Below are 23,955 nucleotides of genomic sequence, written 5' to 3'. Positions count from 1 at the left end.
ATATATATATATATATATATATATATATATATATATATATATATATACAGTTTCTGTGTAGTTTACACTAAACGAGTCACTTCACAGAATGTGCACTTATTATTTTTTTAACGAATGCCTTATTTTATTTGTGAAACTGACGATGGAGAAGTTAATTTTAAAAAATGCTATCAAAATGTATGAGCTGGGTGATTTAAGTATTTAAAGTTGAAAGAAATTAAAGCAATTAAGTTAATTGGTATTAAAATGTATGAGCTGGGTGACTGAGTATTTAAAGTTTGGAAAAATTAAAACAATTAAGTTAATTGGTATTAAAATGTATGAGCTGGGTGACTAAGTATTTAAAGTTTGGAAAAATTAAAACAATTAAGTTAATTGCAATTAAAACGTATAAGCTGAGTAACTTGGGTATTTTAAGTTAGGTGAAGTGTCTTGCATGAGTACAACAAACTCAAAACTTAATGTTTCTGTTTACTTAAAATAGATAATTTCATAACTTAAAAAATTTGACGTAACTGATTACCTCAAATTTTTTGAGTTTTGTCAACTTATTCGGGATTACAGTGTAGCACGTTCGCCTCACAGCAAGAAGGTCGCTGGGTTGCTGGTTCGATCCTCTGCTCAGTTGGCATTTCTTTGTGGAGTTTGAATGTTCTCCCTGCGTTCGCGTGGGTTTCCTCCGGGTACTCCGGTTTCACCCACAGTCCAAAGACATGCAGTACAGGTGAATTGGGTAGGCTAAATTGTCCGTAGTGGGTGTGTGTGTGTGTGTGTGTGTTTGTATGTGTGGATGTTTCCCAGAGATGGGTTGCAGCCGGAAGGGCATCCGCTGCGTAAAAAAACCTGCTGGATAAGTTGGCGGTTCATTCCGCTGTGGGGACCCCAGATTAATAAAGGGACTAAGCTGACAAGAAAATGAATGAATGAATGAACACTGCAGTCACATTATACGCTGTGGTTCTGTCTCTAAGCCAGTGTCAATTCACTTATCCCAGCACTCTATGGCCCTGAAAATTGGTCCCTCACCTTTCGCGGTCTCGCTGTTTCGCAGATTTTTTTGTGTGCAATTTGACAGCACATTGCAATCTGCATCCTGATTGGCTGTAGACCATTGTCAATCAATCTCCTACATGTCTCCTGTACAGTACGGAATGTGTTTAGCTAGCCAATTTAACATAAATCTTCAATCGCTATAGCAGTGTGAGTTTCAACAAGGACGCACAAAGTGTCTGTCCGCAGCAAGAACAGCGCAAAGGGGGTCGCACACTAGTATGCAGCATCATGCATTTTAGAACTGTAAACATATATACATATAAGTCAACGACTCAGGACACTGTTTATATTCCTGCAGAGCACCATCTGAATAATTTCATCTTAAATAACAAGCGAATATGCGCGTCCGGTGTGTGTTACTTCCAACTATCATGTGTGCAGCGCATCCAGGTTTTGATCTTTGGTTTCCTTCTATATTACTGGACATATTTTTTCTACACTGTAAAACCCAAAAAGTTAAGATAACTCAAACCGTTTGAGGAAACCGCTTGCAACAAACCATTTAAGTTCAAAAACTAAATCTAATGAGTACTGTGAATCTAATCCATTTAAAAAAATGAAGCAATTTAAGCACAGTAAAACCCAATGAATGAAAAACTTGCTCCATTTAAGTTGAAGTTATGAGGTATTTAATTAACTGATTACCTTCAGCACTGAGATCAAAACTCTTTTCAAATGAGTAGAATTAATTTTCAGTAAATTTTGAGTTAACTACACTCATTTCATTTGATAAAGTTGACTGTTGGGATTTCTGTCGGGTAACTCCCACGATTAACGAGGGACTACTGTAGTGAGTAGGGGGTGGGGCTTTCTGTTTGTACTCCTCCTCTCATCTTTCACTCGCAGCAAACTAACAGTTGGAGGGGGCGTGGCTAAGCATATTTCAATCACAGAAAGTCGTCAGAAAAAGACTGGCATTGAAAGTGGAATCAAATGGTTGGATTTTGATTAAACATTACCAAAACAAACATTTTTACTGTCAGTGGGTGATGTCTTTCCGATGAGACGTTAAACCGAGGTTAAACCTGACTCTCTGTGGTCATTAAAAATCCCATGGTCCTTCTCGTAAAGAGTAGGGGTGTATAATTCTGATAATAATTCTGACTTCAACTCTATAAACATGCAAATCTTGCAGTTTGTCATGTACACCTAAATTGTTAAACTTTTTCTTTGACAAATCCTCATACTTCAGTTTCTCATCGAATATTATGACCAATTAAATGCTCCTTAGAATCTGACATGTACCAAAGAGTAAATGAAAAGTGCATGGAAGTCATTAGACATGAATTAGTAATAGTTCAACACATCTGACATTACGTTACAATCAAAATAAGAGTATAGCATGATCTTAAACCTTGGCTAACCACAAATGCTATTCCTCAAGTTTGACACTTTGGCTTCACACAACTCTCTGGCACTGTACAAAATGCTGCAGATATTCTAATGGATTCAGGAAACACATCAGGGCTGCAAAGTCATTGTTGTGGAACATTGTCTGGCTCGTTTGCTGATCAACAGTTACGTGACATCATCTGACTAATGGTGCTGTATGAGACGGCCAATACTAACAGCTCATATTCAGACAAAAGCCTCTTTCACGATTGTGCTGGGATTTAATATTCGCAGATTCACTTCATCTTCATTTTGTGATCTACAGATGAAAATGATTCATGTTTGTGAGGGTGGAAACTATTTGTTTTTAAAAACTTTCATTTTTACTAAATAGACTTTATGTCCACTAAAAGATTTTTTCCTGAAGGCTAGCACATTTTTCCTTTGTTTTTAATGGGAGAATTGTGCATTTAAAATGATACTGGCGATACAAGCTTTAAATTTTGGACATTAGCACTTAATAATGTCACTTTTTAAAAGGCCATCCAATCACAGGGGAGGAGGGGAGGAGCAAATATAATCAGTACCATGATCATAACCACATCAGTAGCAAAAATCTATCCACAGCTGTGTTTTCAGGAGAGCGCTGGTGTTTTCAGCTGGCTAAAAATGCTTTGGTGGAAACAGAGCTTTAATATAAGGTGAAAACAAACCCGAGAGAGCTTCAGCAGTGCCAAAAACAAATTAAAAGTTTGTCACCTATTTAATACTCATCATGTTTGCACTCAGGGATTTTTAGATGCAATGAGGAGAAATTAATATGTGTTTTTAATAGCAAGATGGCTCATAATTCAGAAACACGTCACTAATATTCTCCAGAATTATACTATACCATACCTTAATGCGTAACAGCATTGAAATAGCAGATTTTTTTAATTGAAATAAAATGTAAATGTTTTTATTGTCTAATTATAAAAAAATAAAAAAGTATTTTATCTACTGGATATGTGAATCAAATATGATATGCTTAACAGTTATACTGTGCATAAAAGTGTTGATATTAAATACATATTTTACTAATTCAAATATATATATCAAATTATATATTACATTTGAAATCATGTAAAATATTTTTAATGCCTAAGGCAAATAAAAATCCTCTAAATTATAGTTTTTTTTTACCTGCTACTAGATTTATTCATTGTAATAACATCATGATTATTCATAATGATATAATTTCTTCTCTTTTTTTTTTCTTGTGCAATAATAATATTGGGTCATTTTGGGCTGAATGTTATGTATGTTATGTGATCAATTTCAAGCTTAGATAACAATAGGTTTTATTATTATTATTATTATTATTAATATTATTATTATCATTGTTATGAACACCAGTGATTTAGCAGTTGCAGATCACTGGACAACTTTAATTCTGCCACTGAAAAAAACTACAGATCCCATCATGCACCTCATACACACCAGTTCCAACTTGCCCCCTCTTGCACACACACAGCTGGAAGCTCATCATAGACTGATTACCTGGACTATTTCAACCTCTCAGCCTCACATGCACTTTGCTAAGTATTGTCTAGCTGTTGCATTTAATTTAAAGCGTTTTCCTTTTTTCTTGTTTTCCTATGTTTTTGATTTTTGGACTGTTTATCTTTTTTTTTTTTAATTTGCCGCCTTCCCTGAACTTTTGTCTGTCTTTGGATTATGCTCTTGGATTCTCAACTACACTGTATATGCTGCTTTTCAACCCCTACCTGCCTGACCATTATACAATAAAGCTGCATTTGGAACTACCCGTCTATACGTCCTCCATTTGCAACACTATTATCAGTATTATTGTTGTTTTTAATACAACAAAGTAGAAAAATATATACAAATGTATAAGTCTTAGCACCAACCTGGAATAAAGTTAATGCAAATTGAAGAACTAAAAACCAATTATATTATAAATCAAAATGAATTACACAAGTGTATACTAATTCAAACTGGTGCTGATATACAGTCCGTGCATTAAAATTTATAAAGTTAGTTTAGAAATTAAGCAGTATAACCAGACACCACTGAAATCTATAACAGTTCAGTCAACATTCCTCCAGTGAGTGTGTTTGCAAAAGAACCCAAATTTCATGTTGGTTATAAGAATCTCAATGCAAAGCCTTGCTCTAAATTGCTAATTTGTGCATCTAAATCCTATAAAAGCCACCAAACACTGCTGGCCTCTGAAATCAGCAGCTGTATTTCCTTCATCAAGATCCTGTCAACTAAAAAACATGTAAAACCTGGAACACGATGAGAGGACAGAGTCGGTACCGACATATTGCTTTTGGCTGAAGTGGCGTCAGTTCTTGTGAGTGGCTTCTTTCACATTGAGGTTAAGCTGGTCATTCATTACATTTCCACCTTCCTCTGAGCAGCTGAATGTACACAACCCATCCGCAAAGCTCACAAAGACGCTGTTTAGTTTGCCATCCCAAACCCACCGCTTTACCTTGACAATTATCCTACATCAACAAACCTGGAGGTCTCAGTAGGGACCACTCATGTATTTGGGCCCAAAACTGCTTTTCAAGAGAGATGGACAGACGGCTATTCATAATAGCACACAGTACATTTACAGTCAGTCCTGTGTGTAAGCAGTTTGGGAGACAGCAGGTTTAGTGTAGGGTATATGTGCTGTCAATAACTGTCAGACATGAAATCAGCTCAACTAAATGGGCAAGTCAAGATGGAAACCACAGCTTGAAAACCCAATGCAAACAAACCTGATGCCTTTTAACACGAATGTCCTGACCCTAAATGGGCACAGCACCACATAGATGTTAGAAGGCATTTACAAAAGGCACAATAAAGGGACAATATGCCAATGTAACTCTCAAATAAACTTGGAATATTTTTTATAATTCAATTATGATTGCTTTTTATCTATTACACAAATATTCAAGATTTAATTTGGGGTGATAACATTTAATTGCAAAGTAATATCACAAATACTGAAAGTCAGCAACTTAAATGGCCATTCAAGTGAACGTATTCATTAAAACAAGTTCAAGTTTTTCCTGCTAATACATTTATTTTTGTAATTTATTTAGTTGTTTATTTTTGCTTAAATTAGACGTTTCGGTGGGCTTTAAAAGCTACATTTTAAAAAATCTATTCATTTAATATAGTATAATATTTTTCACAATTCTTATCTTAAATATATAAATGTATTTTTAACATTTTTATTTTACATACACATACAGTAGGTGCCTGTAAAAAGCAATTCGTTTACTGTAAACAAGTGAGTAAACCTGTAGCTTTAAAAGCAATTAACTAACTTAAAAAGTGAATATACCTCTTGCATTGAAAGTGATTAATTGACTTTTACATTTAAAGGTATGGAAAGGGATGGATCAGCACTAACTGAAATAGTCAGACCAGCCTGCCTGGCACCAAAAACCACCATCAAAGTCAACTAATTCACCTTACTTCCCCATTCTGATGCTCGGTTTGAACTGCAGCAGATCATCTTGATCATGTCTACATGGCTAAATGCATTGTGATGCTGCCATGTGATTGGCTGATCACAAATTTGCGTTAACGAGCAGTTGGATAGTAAACCTAATAAAGTGGCCAGTTAGTTCACACTCTAGTAGAGTTAGTCCACACTTTGATGGGCTCCTAATGCGTTCTAACATCTCCTAAAATATTAAATCCAGTGGCTAATGCTCAGCTGTTTGAAATGTGCTAATATAACAAATAACAGGCAATAAATTAGGCAATAAATCGGAGCATTTTTGATGCTTATTACTGATGCAACGTTACCCATCCAAGCTGTAATAGAGCACATCTGTTTTCCTTAATTTTTATTCAACCAAGAGAGTCATAAAACCAGCATGATTCTCAGTTCAAATCGAGCAGGCTGCTTTTACACAAACAAAAACTGCTCAAGCAAGGCACCAAAACAAAAACAGAAAAAGAAATATCTGTCATTCTTAAATGTCCGCTGTTTATCAAAAGCTGAACAGGCATCATTTCAAGTTAAGTGTTTTTGTCTACTTATTAATATTATTATTATTTGTCCTCTTTCTGATTTCCCAATCTCCCCTCACCTCCTCACTATTATCATTGATATTATTACTTCTACATTTCCAGTATTATAATCATTGTTCTGACTTGTCCTCCTGTTATCTCCTCATTATCATTATTATAAGTATTTCTACCATTGTCATTATTCAGGCTATTGTTATTGTTGTAGTAATAGTAGGAGTCATTGTAGCAGTCATGATTGTAGTGGTAGTTGTGGTCGTTTAAGTGGTAATAGTTAAACAGTAGTTGTCTTATTATCAGTAGTAGCAGACATTCTTGTAGTAGTTGTCATTGGTATATTAGTATTAGTAGTAGTAGGTGTTGTGGTAGCAGTCGTTGTAATATCAGTGTACTAGTAGATGTTCTGGTTGTAGTATCAGTAGTAGTAGACGTTGTTTTAGTAGTATTAGTTGTAGTAGTCATTGTTGTAGTAGAAGCAGTAGTAGTAGACGTAGTAATAGTAGCATTAGTAATTTCTGTAGTGGTTGGTGTAGTACTTGTTATTATTATATTTTTTATTATTATTGTTGATTTTGTTGTTGTTGTTGTTGTTGTTGTTGTTGTTGTTGTTGTTGTTGTTGTTGTTGTTGTTGTTGTTGTTGTTGTTTTTAGTGTTGTAGGTCAGCTGCATTCCGGTATACATGTTCACCAAAGCCATGCTAGTTTAGCATTATCTAAAAAATGTTCTGGTTTTGCTGTCATAACTTCTTAGCTTCTTTATGTGTAATTCTTTTATTAATCATGCAATGCTATAAAACTATTTTGATTCACGTTTTGAATAGCCTAAAAGTTACTTGCATTTTACACACATTTGCTCTGCACCTTACAGCTTGATTCTGAATAATTTTGTTAATTTGATTTATTTAAAAAATATATATCTTCTGCTCAGAGAAAAAAAAATGATTAAACTAAATTAAGAATTAAATATTAAAAGATTAAAGCGAATTATTAGTCCTTTACATTTATTTTTGATTTTTGTTTTTCTGCGTGTTGTTTTTAGCGCTCCAAACACGACATTGTTGGAAAAACTCTAATGACTATAGTATTTTTTCTTATGAGAATAGCATGTATATTTGCAGTATGTCTTGCTGGATTGATCACATTAAAGCAGAATATTTCAAATTAATTTATTATAAATTATTTCTGTCAATATATGTCTGTTTTGTGGTTTGAGTTTCGCAAAAACAACCAATGTTTCATTTGTTGTGCTTCTCAGTTATATAAATTTCTAATTAATTATCTATTTAAAATTGCTTTTGTGTCTTGTATCAATTTATTTAGCAAATTTTATTTGCTTTCATGTCATTTGTACATTTCCCCAGTCATTTGACTTTAAAAGAAAACATTTCTTAGTGTATGCCTTGTTACCATAGTGACGCATAGAACGTGTTCTAAGAACGGAATGTTGCAAAGTGTACTTAACTCCTTGCATCATAGAGGAGCTCTTGTTGGTTTGTTATAGTGGCAGTGAACTAGGGGTGTGATTTGGCTTTGCAGTGTTTTTGAATACTTGTGTTTTCCAGTGTTTTAGCGCTGTCTTAGCGATAGAGCATCCCCGTTCAAAGAGTGATTCACGGTGCAAGACCGAAATCCTCACACTATTCCAGCTGTCCAGTGAGAGCAAACCCCGAACATCTGAGTGGTTCAAGGTGAATGCCCGAAACCTTCTACCGATAAATTTTATGGCCGACCAGTGTGACAATAATACCACACCCTCAACGCTGGGTCTCGAACCTGCAACAACGGTTGCTGAAATGGAGGAAAAAAGAGTTAGAGTGGAACTTGAGAAGATCTCTATCACCGAAGCCTGCGAGAACTCCGAGAGCCAGAAAGAAGTGCAGCTTGAAACACCTATCAACAGCACTAGTAGTGAGTCATATTTACATTGTGGTATGATTATTCAGGGTTTTCCTGACATAACATACTTACTATTAAAAAATAATGTAAAAATTTAAATGTGTAAATGTTTGTACAGTATAATAGACAGCTGATTGAATTGCTGTTTTCCTGAAGAGGCTATAATTATAATTATTTTAGTTATAGTTATAATTATTTGTTTATAATAACTACTGGCATTATTATTTCATATTTATGATATTGGTCTAATCGAGCACTTTAAAATGAGACGATTTAGCCTACAGAGGACAGATCTCGTCAACAGGCAACCATTAATAAGCAGTAATAAAATGTGCAATTTTTCAAAGTGATTTTAAAACTTATTTTAAGTGATCTGAGGGCAAAACAAGGTTTACAAAAGCTAGAAATAGATTTCCTTTAATCCACACATGTACACATAAAAATGGAAACTGTCTGTAAAATCACTTTTTAGTTAGTCATTTCCTACTCTTTTTTTCTAACATGCGTTTTTTTAACACTGGTTGTGTACTTTAATATCTGAGAAACAAAGGGCACATTTTGAGGCTGCATTTGAAGGAGACTTCGATTTGTTTTTTAAATGAGACTGTCTTCGCCACACCAGGATGACGCAGTGCACTTCGAATGCATCCTCCGGAGGATGCAGCCTTTGAAATGAGACACAGCTACTATTTCATCAGTGGGCTCATCACTGTGCAAACACATAGCAAAAACAGTATACGCTGAATTACTGAAATTTAAATATTACTATACTCAATAATTAATAGGTTAAACGGTGAATTTTCACTTGAATATTATTGGGCTATTATTGCATTAAAGTGCATCTTAATAAAACGATCCTGTAAATTAATGTCATTTCTCATTTTCAGCTTTTTTGGTACAACTTTATACACACACACACACACACACACACACACACACATATATATATATATATATATATATATATATATATATATATATATATATATATATATATATATATATATATATATATATATATATATGTATATATCCTTAATTTCCTCAAATGACCTTCGAAAGGTGTGTAAAGATGTGCAATCTTTTCTCTTATAACAGATGGGAAGAAGAAAGTGAAGGAGAAGAAGAAGAAGAAGAGCAGGATTGCCTCTTTCTTTAGAGCTGTCGGCAGAATCTTTTGTTTTCCTGCAAGGAAAGAGCAGCTCAGTAGTTCAGGAGAACCATGCTCTGAGGGTAAATGAGGGTTTTTGCATCTACATATTTTTTAGACTATAAAATTATAAACAAACTGTATTATTACTTCCCCTTATCTGGAGTTTAATGTCTCCTTGAAAATGACTGTGTACAATGTGTACATTTCTCTTTTAACAGATAATGAGAATGAGACCTATGAGCAGAAGATTATGGTGAAAGAGGAGGAGGAGGAGATGGTGGAGGAGGAAGAGATAAAAAAGATGGAGGAGGAGATGATGGAAGAGGTGGAGGAGATGATGGAAGAGGTGGAGGAGATGATGGAAGAGGTGGAGGTGATAGAGAAGGAGGAGGAAATGGCAAAAACTGAGAGGATGGAAAATGAGGAGAATATGAAGATGGAGGAAGAGGAAAAAGAGAAGAAGGATGAGACTGATGACAGGTGGACAATGGTGGGAGATGAGCGGCGGGAGGAGATTGAGTGGCCGATCTGGAAACCGAAACCCATCGCTACTGTTCCCCACATCCCTGAACTAGGCAAAAGCGAATATGTGGTGTTGAAAATAAGCAAGCTAAAGAAGCTGCAAAATAAATCACAGGAGGAGGAGAAGAGACTCAAGGAGAAAATCAGTAGACAGTTAACAGTGGCAAAGATGATCATTCTAAAAATTAAGGAGGAGAATGAAAAGATAATGCTGGAAGAGGAGGAGGAGGAGAGACAAAAGAAAACAATCAGGAGAAAGGTATCCGTCACAAAGACTTTGATGGTGAAAATTGAGGAGAAAGAGAAGACGGAGGTAAAGAAAGAAAAGGATGATGAAAAGGAGGAGGAGGATAACATAGAGGAGGTAAAGAAGAGGAGGAGGAGGAGGAGACGGAAAAATCACAAGATGACAGATGAGGAGAAGGAGGAGGAGAAGGAGAAAGAGGTGGAGAAGGAGGAGAAAAAAGAAAAAGTAAAAAAGAGAAGGAGGAGGAGACCAAGGGGAAATTACACAAAGGAGGAGGAGGAAAAGACAGTGAAAAAGATAGAGAGTGCAGAGAAGAAGTGGAGGAATCCAGATCCCCATAAAAAAAGTGAAAGTCATCAATGGCCCCACACCAGACCTGCTCCAATGTGGAGGCAGCATTAAGAGCAGGAAAGACTTTACACTTTTTATTCTAGTTGTACAAGAATGTAAATAAATTTCTGTTGTACAAAAATATATGTTTGTTTGTTTTTCTGTGTGTCGAGTTTATTTGTTCAATTATTTGTTTCAAAAGTGTTAAATTATGTGTCTGGTGTTCTGTTGCTAGGTATTCCCTTGTTTCTAAAAAACAAAGACGTTGCAAAAATTTGAGTCGTATCGTCATCCTTCAACTTCTTTTATTTTCATGCTTGCTCCCCTTTTATCCTTAAAAAGATGATATGGTAATGTATTTAACACTCACCTACTTTAAAAAGCCTAAAAAGTAAGAACTATTAAAGCATTTTACTAGAATCACAGGCCACAGACTGTTTCTATTATTAAATTGTGTGAAAAAAAGTGTGAATAATATGCATATGATTATATTTAATGTGAATGGACTTATTTCTTAAAGGTATTAGATTTGTGGCATCTGTAAGTTTTATATTGAGTATAATTGATCAGATAAGTTTGGTTGACAGTTAAAACTGTGGGTAAATTCCATGATGCTACATCGCTTTAGAACCAACAAACTGACAATGCTGGTGTTATAAAATGTTATTTGTAATGTCACGTATTTGCCTTAAAGTAAATAATATGAAGGAGAGTAAAGTGTAAGTGCACAAGACCCTGGGTCAGTTGTAACAACAAAACTCGATATGTCCAAAAATCCAGATTGGCCAGGTTACCCACAAAACTTCTATTCTGAAAAGTTCACACAGCTAAAAGCTCCAAACATAACAGCGGTGATTTGACGTTGGTTTAACTGTGTAAATTTGTTCAGAGTGGTAAATTGTTGGTCATTTTAAGCGATGATCAGAAAATAACATCTGAGCCAAATGCTTAATTCAAGGAAGGCAGAGTTTATGCCCGACTATTTACCCTTGGCAACAAAATGATTATGCTACTTTAATTATTACTGTACATGAGCAGTTAGTCTACATGGCACTCTAAACTGGCAGTTAAAGTGTCTAAATTTTGGGCTACCAAATCTAATTCCTAAAACAGTGTTTATAAACCATCTGCCACTGATTTAATAAATATTCTGCCTTTAAGCCAATGTTGCAAGTCAATGTGATCAAACAGTTACAAAAGAATATTATATATGATTAGATATTACTATTACAGTATTTTATAACAATAAAAGTGGTTAGCAACACAACAAGAAGCTCACTGTTTCGAGTCTCTAAGCGAGTGGCGCGAGCAGCCGAAAACATTTGGATACTTGTAATGTAATGTAATGTGTATTTATATAGCGCATTTATCGTGTATAGCCATACACCCAAAGCGCTTCACAATCATGAGGGGGGTCTTTCCACTCCACCACCAGTGTGCAGCATCCACTTGGATGATGCAACGGCAGCCACAGGACAATGGCGCCAGATCGCTCACCACACACCAGCTATTGGTGGAGTGTAGAGACGGTGAGAGAGCCAATTCAGTTGATATGGATGATTGGGAGGCCATGATCATAAGGGCCGATTGAGGGACTTTGGCCAGGACACCAGGGTTACACTTCTGCTCTTACGAAAAATGCCATGGGAATTTTAATGACCACAGAGAGTCAGGACCTCGGTTTAACGTCTCATCCGAAAGATGGCGCCCACTGACAGTATAGTGTCCCCTTCACTTTTACTGGGGCATTAGGACTCACCACATAGGTTGAGCGCCCCCTGCTGGCCTCTCTAACACCACTTCCAACAGCAACCTAGCTTTTCCCATGTGGTCTTCCATTAAGGTACTGACCAGGCTCAGCCCTGCTTAGCTTCAGTGAGTAACCGGTCTTGGGCTGCAGGGTGATATGGCTGTGGCCTTAATTGTCAAGACTTCTCAACGCCACATTTCTGTTGCACGGAATGAAACTGCTGCAACTAAACAAAGTTATGCCACCAGTGCGCTAGTTTAAAGTTCCAAGCTTGTACACACACTGGATTAACTATAGCAATGGACTATTCACATTTAGCATCTTTTCAGCGCAAGTACATTATTTCCATTGTAGGATATATGCCAATATGCGCGCACGCTGAACAATGCGATCACGCCTTCCAGACGCACTCAGAAAACATCTCATGCCGTAGCGGTGAGAGTTGTGCGTGGCTTTCAGTGCGATGTAAACAAAATATATGTTACACAAAAAAAAATCTGTAATTTTTTTACGTAAAATAACGGCGGTTAAAATACAGAAATGTATCGTAAAATAAGGAACATTGAATTACAGAAATTTCCTTTAATTTAAATTTCTGATAAATTTCTGTTATTCATCCTCTGTTATTTTACAGTAAATTTCTGCAATTTAAAGGCCATTATTTTATTTTTATTTTTTCTGGCACCCCAGTACAATTACAGATTTTTTCACAGTGTAGACGAATTATTACAAATTATTAAAATGATTATGTATGTATAAACGCAAATGATAACAACAGTTAATTTAAATACTTACCTCCTAATAAAAGGCTAAAATTTACAGTAGACGTGATAGCCCTGAAACCCTGATTATTCTTTAGGCTATATAATCGTACATCCAAAATCTATAATTGTTGCATCCCTCGGTGTTATGCAGTTCAAAACAGAAAATATGAATGTGTCTGAATGCAGAAGAAGCCTACTTAAGCAATACAATGCATATGTTGTTCTTTTTAAATACAACATTTGAATGTTTGTAAAAAAAATAAATAAATAAAAAATCTTATTGTACAATTCAGTGACGTTATGTAGTTTCAAAATACAATATATTCACATTGTAATGGAGAAAAATGCAACATGGGTGTCTTAAGGAGCATAAATACAACATATGGGCTCTTATATGCTGTTGTGTCATCACTCATATTGCAAGTCATATCTCTACAGCCCCTCATTTATGAACTGGCCTCCAAGACAAACTAATTGAATAACCCTGCCGAATGATGACAGAGAACAGTGGATAAGAATGTCTTGTTAAAAACAAAAACAAAAAAAGTAATTAATTAATGTGATGCATTAATATTAAGAATTATTACCCCAGTCTATAGGGTCATCATTAACTAATATGCAAATTTGGGGCTCATTTCTTACTATTATCATCACACTGTAATTTATTTGTGGTATAAATTTGATAAATAAAATATATATTGACTTTACAAGTACTTTCAACTTATATATTTTTAAGTTCAACTTGACTTAAACCATCAAGTAAAGTTTGTATAATTAAAAAAGACATATTAAAACATGATTAACTTGATTAAAATAAGCTAAAGTAACATACAAACGTTGTCTTTTTTTCCCTAGCTGAAAACAGTATAAAGCAGGAGGATAAAGGACATGTCAAGACTTTTATATCCTTTAATAATCCCCAACAGCCTCAAGCCATGAGCCCAAAAAAACAAAAACAAAAAAACAGCACGTCAGTAAACTGAATTATTGCCTGACATCTGCTCAAAACATCACTATACTGAGGAAATATTATGGTCCATCTCAAAATCTTAACTAAATTTACAGAGGCATGTGGCAATAAATAACAACATATTTCTACTCTGATCTCTGAAACTGGCTCAGAATCGGCTCTGCTCCACAGTCAGTTTTGCACAAGAGTGAAATAACAGCCCTCTGAACCCACAGCAAATCACCTCCACTGCCAAAAATCAGTCTAGACGCGTCCAGAGGTCTCCGGATGGGCAAACACAGACACACTGCATGAGGAAACCCTAACATTCATCACCTCAGGGCATCACAGAGACTATAGACAGAGCCACATGCATGGATTGAGAGAGTGCAGATCCAGATCCAGACCATTCTCCAGAGTTAAGCAATAAAACACAACTTTAATATTTAATATGGGAATAAACAGATTGTATCCTTCTAGCGGCACAATACATTAATAACTGTCACAAAACAAAAGGAAGAACAATTTAAAATTTTATTATTACTGTTTTATCCATAAATGTTGATTGTTAAATGTATTTTTTTCTGATTTATTTATTTATTTGTTTATTTGTTTATTATTTTTTTAATTTCATTTATTTTTTTATTTACTACTACTACTATTTTGGCAATACATTTGTAACATTTGTCATGCCAATAAAGCAATAATTGAATTGAATTGAATTATGGCAACGTGATGGTGCAGTAGATAGTGCTGTCGCCACACAACAAGGAGGTCGCTGGTTTGAGCATCAGTTGGCATTTCTGTGTGGAGTTTGCATTTTCTCATGGTGTTCGCGTGTTTTTCTCTGGGTGCTCCGGTTTCCCCCACAATCCAAAGACATGCAGTACAGGTAAATTGGGTAAGCTTAATTTGTCCGTAGTCTATGAGTGTGAATAAGTGTGTATGGATGTTTCTTAGTGATGGGTTGCAGCTTTTTCTTAATTATAATTTTTGTCTTGTTTCTAGTCCAAATATCAAAAAATTCTTAAATCAACAAATATTTTCTAGTCAAGAAAAATATATATATTCTTTTGTTTATTAGAAATAATAAGTCCCAAAAACATTATCAAAATAATCTGACTCTGGGTTAAATCAAATAATGTTATTTCAAAACAAAAACGAGATTATTTCACTTACCCCGTTAGTAAAGGTTTAGCTTGTTTAATGGAAAAAAATCAACACTTTAACATTATTTAACATTTATACTCGTTTATCAATTTCAAAACTATAATTTGTAGCCAAGAACTAATTTATTTTTGTAAAAGAAAGCTTAAATATATAAGCTCTAAAATTTGAAAAAAGTAACTGTGCGCTGCATTTGTTTGAATTTTCCCTTCAAATTGAACTAACAATACAGTTTTTATGACCGTTAAAAAGTATCATGAAGAGTTAATTAAGGGGGAGCAAATTAATAACATTTTTGAGGAGGGCAATAAACTTTTAAATTATATCAAATAAACAAAGTGTAAACTAAAATACTTCAGAGTATCTGAACTGACAAACTGCCCACATTATAAAATGCTATTTATAGTAACATTACAGGGTTTTTTTAACCAGACTATAGTAAAGTTTATTATACAGTATGGTATTTCCAACTCTTTTTTTTAATCAATTGTATTAACTGTAGTATTAACTACATTGAACGTATCAAATGTAATAAATACTGTAGGATACTTTAGTTTCTACTATAGTAAACTGTAGTGTGTTGTAGTATAATATATCCTAGACTCAAAAAAAAGATTATGCTGCTTGTTTGAACTACTTATTTAAAATGAGATGAAACAAAATAATTCTTGAGATATTTTAGGACAACGTAATTGTTTTATGTTCAAATGTATTTATTTATCCTGTGTTGTGCTGGTACAGCATTACAGTATTGGGAAATGTGTGTCTACTTTTTGTTATATTACCAAAGCAACTCTAGAATTACAGAACAGATTAATTCACATTTACATTCAGTCATTTGGCAGACGCTTTTATCCAAAGCAACTTACAAATGGGGACAAGGAAGCAATTTACACAACTATAACAGCAATAATGAATAAGTGTTGTAGACAAGTTTCAGGTAAGCAAAGAAAGAGTAAGAAGCAAAACAGTAGTATTTTTTTTTATTATTTCAAAATGTAAAAACTTTGACAAAGTATGGTTTGAAAACACTATAGTATTTACTATAAACTACTATAATAGTTTTTTTTAATGTGGGTGTGCAATATAGCAGCCCACGGTCATGCCAAATAATCAGTAAAATTAGCGCAAATTTGCGTTTGGTATTATTCATTCATTGATTTTCCTTTGGTTAGTCCCTGATTGTCAGGGGTCACCACAGCGGAATGAACCGGCTACTATGCTAGCATATGTTTTACACAGAGGATGACATTCCAGCTGCAAACCAGTACTGAGAAGCATTTGGTATTATAGGATGCTCAATCATAATTAGCATATTTTAAATCTCATTATTTAAATCTCCATACTTAAGCAATATAATCAGAAATCTTGGAGGTGTGTCAATCATTCAGCAAGTTTTTGAGAAACCGCATCTTGTTGAAATGAATGAGTGCTGTATACACATGGGGAAAAAAAACACTGCTAAACAGCTTTAACAAGCATCCAGGACCTTATTAACAAGTCATTTATTGCAGTAATGTGCATCTTCACCGTCTGAGTGGGTGTTTGCTGAAGGAGGTTTGTGAATAATATTATCCTGCAGCACAATTCTTGAGTGTGGTTTGACCTTTGGTTTGCCTACACAAACCCAGCAGCAGTCGCAAAGAGGATTGCGGTTTAAAGAAAATCACCTCGCTTTTACTGTCGATCCAAACCTGTCTGGATCTGACTGCTGACATGGAGGTCCGCGAAGAGCTCAGAGTGCGCATAAACGCTCACAACTGAAAGCCATTTCCACAAATCTCCCTATAAGCCCGCATGGGAAAGTGCACAATCACAAAGAAAGAAAAACTCCGGCCTTATGTAGCCGGCTTACTAATGCCTGACCATTCAAAGTGAGTGATTTAGCTCCACTTAGACATCCTGCATCCTAAAGCCTTAAATCTTTAGTCACTTCCATATGAGCCTTGAGCTCATTATTTAGCAGTGATGTCACTTTCTTGGCTCATTATTATGGTAGGTGTTGCTAAAATCATTTGTTTCTTGATGGCAACACTCATTTTGCTAAAAGTCTTTAGAGTTTGGTTGCACCAGCTGATTTTGAATGTTTTTAAAATGGAAAAAAAGGCCACACTAAAGGTTTAGGCCATGTCCACATACACTAATAAGTTTTCATTTAAAAATATATTTATATTTTTCTCTTTGTTTTGGCTTTCTGTTCACACTGAGGCTACGTCCACACTAAATACGGATACATTTATTATTATTATTGGGGGTTTTTTTAGGAGTATGCTGTTGTTTGCACTGTCGTTGTATTTGCACTGTCGTTGTATTTGCACTGTCCGTATTTTGCACTGTCTGTATTTTGCACTGTCATTGTATTTGCACTATATGTAGTTTGTACTGTTTGTAGTCAGCACCTAAGCTTTTCACTCATCATAGCACACGTGCTGCTGATGATGTGACAATAAAAGTGATTTGATTTAAAAGGATACATTTGAAAATTGCTCTTTTCTACACTACATCTTTTCTACAGGGTGGGCCATTTATATGGATAAACCTTAATAAAATGAGAATGGTTGGTGATATTAACGTCCTGTTTGTGACACATTAGTATATGTGAGGGGGCAAACTTTTCAAGATGGGTGGTGAACAGGCTGGCCATTTTGAAGTCAGCCATCTTGGATCCAACTTTTGTTTTTTCAATAGGAAGTGGGTCGTTTGACACATCAAACATATTATTGGGAATTTCACAAAAAAAGCAATGGTGTGCTTGGTTTTAACGTAACTTTATTCTTTCATGAGTTATTCACACATTTCTGACCACTTATAACATATACGTTAAAACCAAGCACATCATTGTTTTTCTTGTGAAATTCCCAATAAGTTTGATGTGTCAAATGACCCTCTTCATTTTGAAAAAACAAAAGTTTATTCCTAGCATTCAGTGTCGGCAGTTTAATTAACCATATATAACTGTTTTTGCTGAAATCATTGCTGCAATCAAAAACAGGTAATGTGTATGATTCAGCATAGTGTGAACTTACCAGATATGACATGAGAACACATGAGTCCAGCATTTCTAATTAGGTCGTCACTTCATTCAGCTCCCTTTTAGCCAAAGACGTCTGCAGTTGGCATTAAAGCAGTATGGTGTATGGTAAAAGTTAAGTTTTCTATCGAATTTGGCATCCTACTGCACAACACCAGATGTTTGCTGCCAGTCTTTTTTTTTTTTTTTTGCAATCAGGGACCCGTGTGACGTCATGTGTGACGTAGATTGGTAATTCTTCTATAAGTGTGGAGTAGACATGGCCGGAGACGGCCTTTTTAGGAAACTAAAATGCATCTTTTTGAAAATGCAAAGTGGATACATTTAAAAATGCCGCAAGACAGTTACGACATTTTGCAGCGACGTTTCAAAAAGAAGGTAAACAAAGATTTTAGAATACACAAGATGTGTCTCTCGTATAGTTTTGAATAGGCAAAAATGTAATGGTCATTATGGCAAATAAAGCCCCACCTACTAGTACAGGAGCCAATCATCAATTGCTGTAGATTGACGTTTCTCCAGGGGAGAAGCTCAGACCAGACGTGTGATTTTTTGTGGTCAACAACAACACTGGATTCTCAGCAAATACTTTCTTCACAGACATAAGAAATAGATCCACATAAAGCCTAAAATCTTTACTTTTAAATGAACCAAGCACACTTGAAATCTATTATCACATTAAATTTTTTTTTTTGTCCAATACTGCACCTAAGCACAGACTTAATGCACTTTTGTCTACATAATATCTGTCTACCGTTTATCTACTTCAAAGTCCCTTTAAGGCAAGTAATTTCACACGGCGGCTATCTTTAAAACGCCTCTCGGGCAGTATGCTCTGGCATTCTGAATGGGGAAACATCAAACTCTCCAAAACTGTTAGCCAAGCTTACAATTACATTACAGATTTGGAACCACCAATAAAAATAAATAGCAAGTGTCTTATGAATTTAGTTTCTAAAAGTCTGAATCAAACAAAATCAGAATTTGTCCAGTTTGACCTTGTGAATGCACATGCGTTCTTCATAAGAACGAGATCACAACACCAACCTCATTTATGGGTTTAATGTGCTCTACACATCATCATTCTCTGGATAATGCTTTTTCAGATTGCGCTGGTCTTCTAAAGTAATCCACAAGTTGGTCTTGATGGTAAATCTCAAATAAAAAATAAAGCAGCTGCTCGCCATCGCGACAGCTATAAGTTCCAATGGACAGCCGACCGATGTCACTCTAAAATGGCGGAATCGCGAGGCTGTGGCAATGACACGTTCTCTTGAGTGTCGCCTCTTGATCATTCTAAGCTCTTAGGTATTACTTGCTAGATGTTTGTAAGTAGTTGTTTGTTTTTAAAAAGCTATCCAGTGCCACAATATGCTTGTGTATTTATTAAAGGGACAGTTCACCCAGAAAAAAAAAATGTACACACTATTTACTCGCCATCCAGTGGTTCCAGACCTTTAGAATTTTCTTTATTTTGTTAAACACTAAATAAGATATTGTGAAGCAAGCTGAAAGCCTGTAACCATTGGCTTCAATAGTAGGAAAAAATTATGGAAAATTAATGGTTTCCAGCTTTCTTAAAAATGTCATTTTTTGTGTGTTCAATAGAATAAAAAAAAGGTCAAACAGGTTAGGAACAAGTGAAGGATGAGTAAATGATGACAGATTTTTCAGTTTTAAATATTTTGTTGTGTTCCAGGTTTCCCTTTGTGTCAATATAGGCTAATTTAAGCATGGCAGATGCAACCAGCTTTCTGATGTTTTTTGCTGCACCAGATATTTTTCAATTACACCATCAATAAAAAATGGCTGGCATTCAGATAATGCTAATGTATGCATGAGGACACGGCACATGCCTCATTTAAAGTCTTGACATGTAGATCCATACTAGTGATGGCTGAGCGTACGACCTGCCGAGAGAAACTGTTTGTCATTTATATCGGCTACACAAGATTAAAAACCCCAAAGATCTTGTAACGAGATGGGACAGGTTAAAGATGTTTTTTTGAATCAGGTAATTTTTCCCCTCTTATACAAAAGGGTATAATAACTGTACTTATCCACTGAAAAAGTAAAGCAATGGATTATTTAAAACTACTTATAATGAATTCCATGGGGGACCATCAAAAAATGATGATTGTTTGTTTGCTTGTTTACAAAATAAAAATAAAGTGAGGGAGAGGGAAAAACGGAGATTACAATCGCTTAGCTCTCCTTTCCAAAGCATGCTATCTACCTGCATCTCATTGCCAGAAAAACGCCATAAATCCACGCTTGGCCAGCAGCTCTTTTTGGCCCTGCACCCCTCAGAGGAGGGATGAATAGGAAATTAGAGCTCGCAGCAGCACAGGGATCTGACACAGGAAATGGAGCTAGTCATAGAGTTCTGCTTTTATCGTCCTGTAATAAATTCCAGCTGGCTGCACATTGAGGGTGCACTAGCGCAGTGTATAAGAGCAGTGCACAATATGCAATGCACACTCACCAGCAATACAATCAGTAATATTTCTGGTAAATGTGCTTACACTAATAACATTTTCACAATTAATAACAGTCTTAATTTGAAGTAATGGCAATATCGGGTCTCGAATATCTTTTGCCAACTGAATCAAAAGAGTTTCACCAACAGCATTCTTTCAGCATATAATTAATTAATTAATTTATTTATTAATTTATTAATTAATTAATTAATTAATGTATTTATTTATTTATTTATTTATTTATTTATTTATTTATTTATTTGTTTGTTTGTTTGTTTGTTTGTTTGTTTGTTTGTTTGTTTCTTTATGTATGTATGTATGCATGTTTGTATGTATGGATGTATGTGTGTATGTATTTAATTTTATATATTGTATACATTTTATTTTATTATTTCTTTAATTGTATTATTATTTTATTATAAATATTTTCCTCATCAAATTTCTATGTATTTACTTATTTGTTAAATGGTTAGTTATTTTTTGCTATTATTGTTCATGATCTGCTTTTGCAGTACATGTGGACTATAAACCATAGCACAATATTTGTACTTTGTACTTGCATCTGATTGTAATTTTGGAAGTACATTGTACATTAATCCTAATCATTTTAAATAAACATTTAAAAAATAGAGCCATACGATTCACAAATGATCCTTTTGAAATGATAAAACCGTTTTGTTTTGTTTTGTTTTTTTTTTAAGAAAAAAACAATTGGCTTTATTGAATTTTTTCCTTTATGGAATTATTCAATTACAAACATTTTTAAAAATATATGTTTGAATTAGTCTGATGGATCATTTGCTTGGTTATTAAATCAACATCGAGTCATGGTAACAAGTCATGGCATGGTGACTAATTCACTGTTAACTAGTTGCTTATTAGCTTGCATATTGGCTGTTTATTAGTACTCAAAAGCCACATATTAATGATTTATTCTGCATTACCATATTATGCATCTCTTAATTATATCCCACCTAAAATCTGCCATTTCAGATATACTTTACTAAATATTAACAAGCAAATTAGGACCTTATTGAGGCTAAAGTCACACTTAATGTAATAGTACACATACTTTCCCATATATCAAAGTGTAACCCAAGTTATTAGTGATGAAAAATGCAATAAACTAATCTTTATTGGCAGTAGTACATAATGATTACCTCCTTTTTAATATGCTATATTTTTTTAGATATTTACCTAGTGATGTTTAACAGAGCAAGGACATTTTCAACAGTACTTCGAATAATATTGTTTTCTTCTAGAGAGAGTCTTATTTATTTAGTTTGTATTGAATAAATAGCAATAAATTGTTGACTAATTAACATACTTTAGGCTGGATACCTGTATCTTGCAAAATAATTAGTAATTATTGTGTAGTGTCATAAAGAGAAAAAAAAATAATTATTAAAAAATAATAATTAATAATAATTATAATATATAATATAATAATAATTGTTTAAAATGAGTTGAAAAAAACTTCTCTCCATTAAACAACACTTGGGAAATAAGAATAATAATTAAACATTTTACAGGATGACCAATAATGTTGTTTTTCATTTTTTTGAAAGATAAAATGACAATTAAAAGAGCTGAAACATCCAGAAAGAGTGCAAAATTAGTGATAATTTCCATTTATATTAGAAGTATCAACAGAAAGTCCCTTAAATCTCAGACATATCCCTCTATCAGAGTCCAAATGAACAACAAACCAAGTTTTTGAGGTTAAATTCCTTCATGGTTTTGCATTTGGTTGAACTGCGTGCACTGAGCCTCGACAGGGTCACGCTTGGTGTCAGGGCAGTAAATTTAGCGAAAGTCAATTTAAAGATAATTAGATAAACCGAGAAAAGAGGTCTTCAGTTTATAGATCAGCCTCTTTCTGAAGTGTTTTCTGGTCGGTCTGCAATGCGTTCCTCATGGACAGGAAGAGTAGAGATTGTCTATGATGAAGAGCTGCATCAATTAAGCCACACGCAGATAATCTCAAACAAGATGTTTTATCACCGACATACCCTCCTGTAGCTGTTTAACACTGCGTGCCAATGTTCTAAAATTACATGAATTTTTAAAGGGGTTTTAACCTTTAATTTACAGAACAGTAGAGTGAAGACAAGAAAGCAAAGATAGAGGGGAAGGATTGGCAAAGGACCACATATCGGGAATCGAACCCGAGTCATGGTGAACACCTCAGTGCTATAGGTCAACAGTCTAAACATGGTTAGCCACGGCATAGTGGCAAAGTAGCTAGCATTATTGCCTCACAGTAAGAAGGTTGCTGGTTCTCTACTAAGTTTTACAAAGAAACATGACATTTGCTGGTGATGTGGAACCGATCCACAAATCACAACATACTCATAACTGAGTAGCAGAATAAAGCCGTCTCGTCCCTGAATGAACAGAGTAGGAGTCTGGTTTACATTGCTGGCAAAAGGTCACACTTGTTTCCAGTGCATGTTGGACTCCAGCAGGGCTGCCCTTTGTCACCAATTCTGTTTATAATTTTTATGGACAGAATTTCAGGGCGCAGCCTTGGGCTGGAGGGCGTCCGGTTCGGGGACCACAGGATTTCATCTCTGTTATTCGCAGACAATGCTATTGGCTTTATCGAACATGGACCTTCAGCATGCACTGGGGCGGTTTGCTGCCGAGTGTGACGTGGCTGGGATGAGAATCAGCACCTCCAAGTCTGAAGCCATGGTGCTCCACTGGTAAGGGGGGGGTTGCCATCTCCAGATTGGAGGAAAGTCCTTACCCCAGGTGGAGGAGTTAAAGTATCTTAGAGTTTTGTTCACGAGTGAGGGAAGGATGAATCGTGAGATTGATAGGCGGAATGGTGCACCGGCAGCAGTAATGCGGTCAATGCATCGGTATGTTGTGGTGAAGAAGTAGCTGAGCCCAATGGCAAAGCTCTCGATTTACTGGTCAATCTACGTTCCTACTCCCACCTATGGTCATGAGCTTTGGGTCATGACCGAAAGGACAAGATCTCGGATACAAGCGGCAAAAGCGAGTTTCCTTCGCAGGGTGGCAGGTTCCACCCTTATGGATAGGTTGAGGAGCTCTGTCACCCGGGAGGAGCTCGGAGTAGAGGCTCGGATGCCTCCTGGACGCATACCTAGGGAGGTGTTCCAGGCATGTCCCACCGGGAGGAGGCCTCGGGAAAGACTCAGGACACACTGGAGGGACTATGTCTCTCGGCTGGCCTGGGAACGCCTAGGGATACCCCCGAAGGAGCTGGAG

At 35.4% G+C, this 23,955-nt stretch overlaps 2 protein-coding genes across 2 annotated transcripts in view; one reads left to right on the top strand and one right to left on the bottom strand.

Annotated features, from left to right (window-relative positions):
* kif26ba (kinesin family member 26Ba) overlaps window positions 1–23,955 on the bottom strand; it is a 211,604-nt gene that overhangs the window by 154,882 nt on the left and 32,767 nt on the right. The window lies entirely within an intron of this gene.
* On the top strand, window positions 5,895–13,074 carry LOC137488153 (uncharacterized). Its single transcript, XM_068214660.2, has 3 exons — window positions 5,895–8,334; window positions 9,421–9,555; window positions 9,694–13,074. Exons 1-3 carry the CDS (start codon window positions 8,148–8,150, stop codon window positions 10,644–10,646), a joined length of 1,275 nt encoding a protein of 424 aa, XP_068070761.1. The 5' UTR covers window positions 5,895–8,147; the 3' UTR covers window positions 10,647–13,074.

Source organism: Danio rerio, chromosome 17 (assembly GCF_049306965.1).
Source record: "Danio rerio strain Tuebingen ecotype United States chromosome 17, GRCz12tu, whole genome shotgun sequence".
Classification (NCBI taxonomy): domain Eukaryota; kingdom Metazoa; phylum Chordata; class Actinopteri; order Cypriniformes; family Danionidae; genus Danio; species Danio rerio.
Note: the sequence above shows the minus strand (reverse complement) of the source record. Positions and strands in the feature narration are given on the sequence as shown.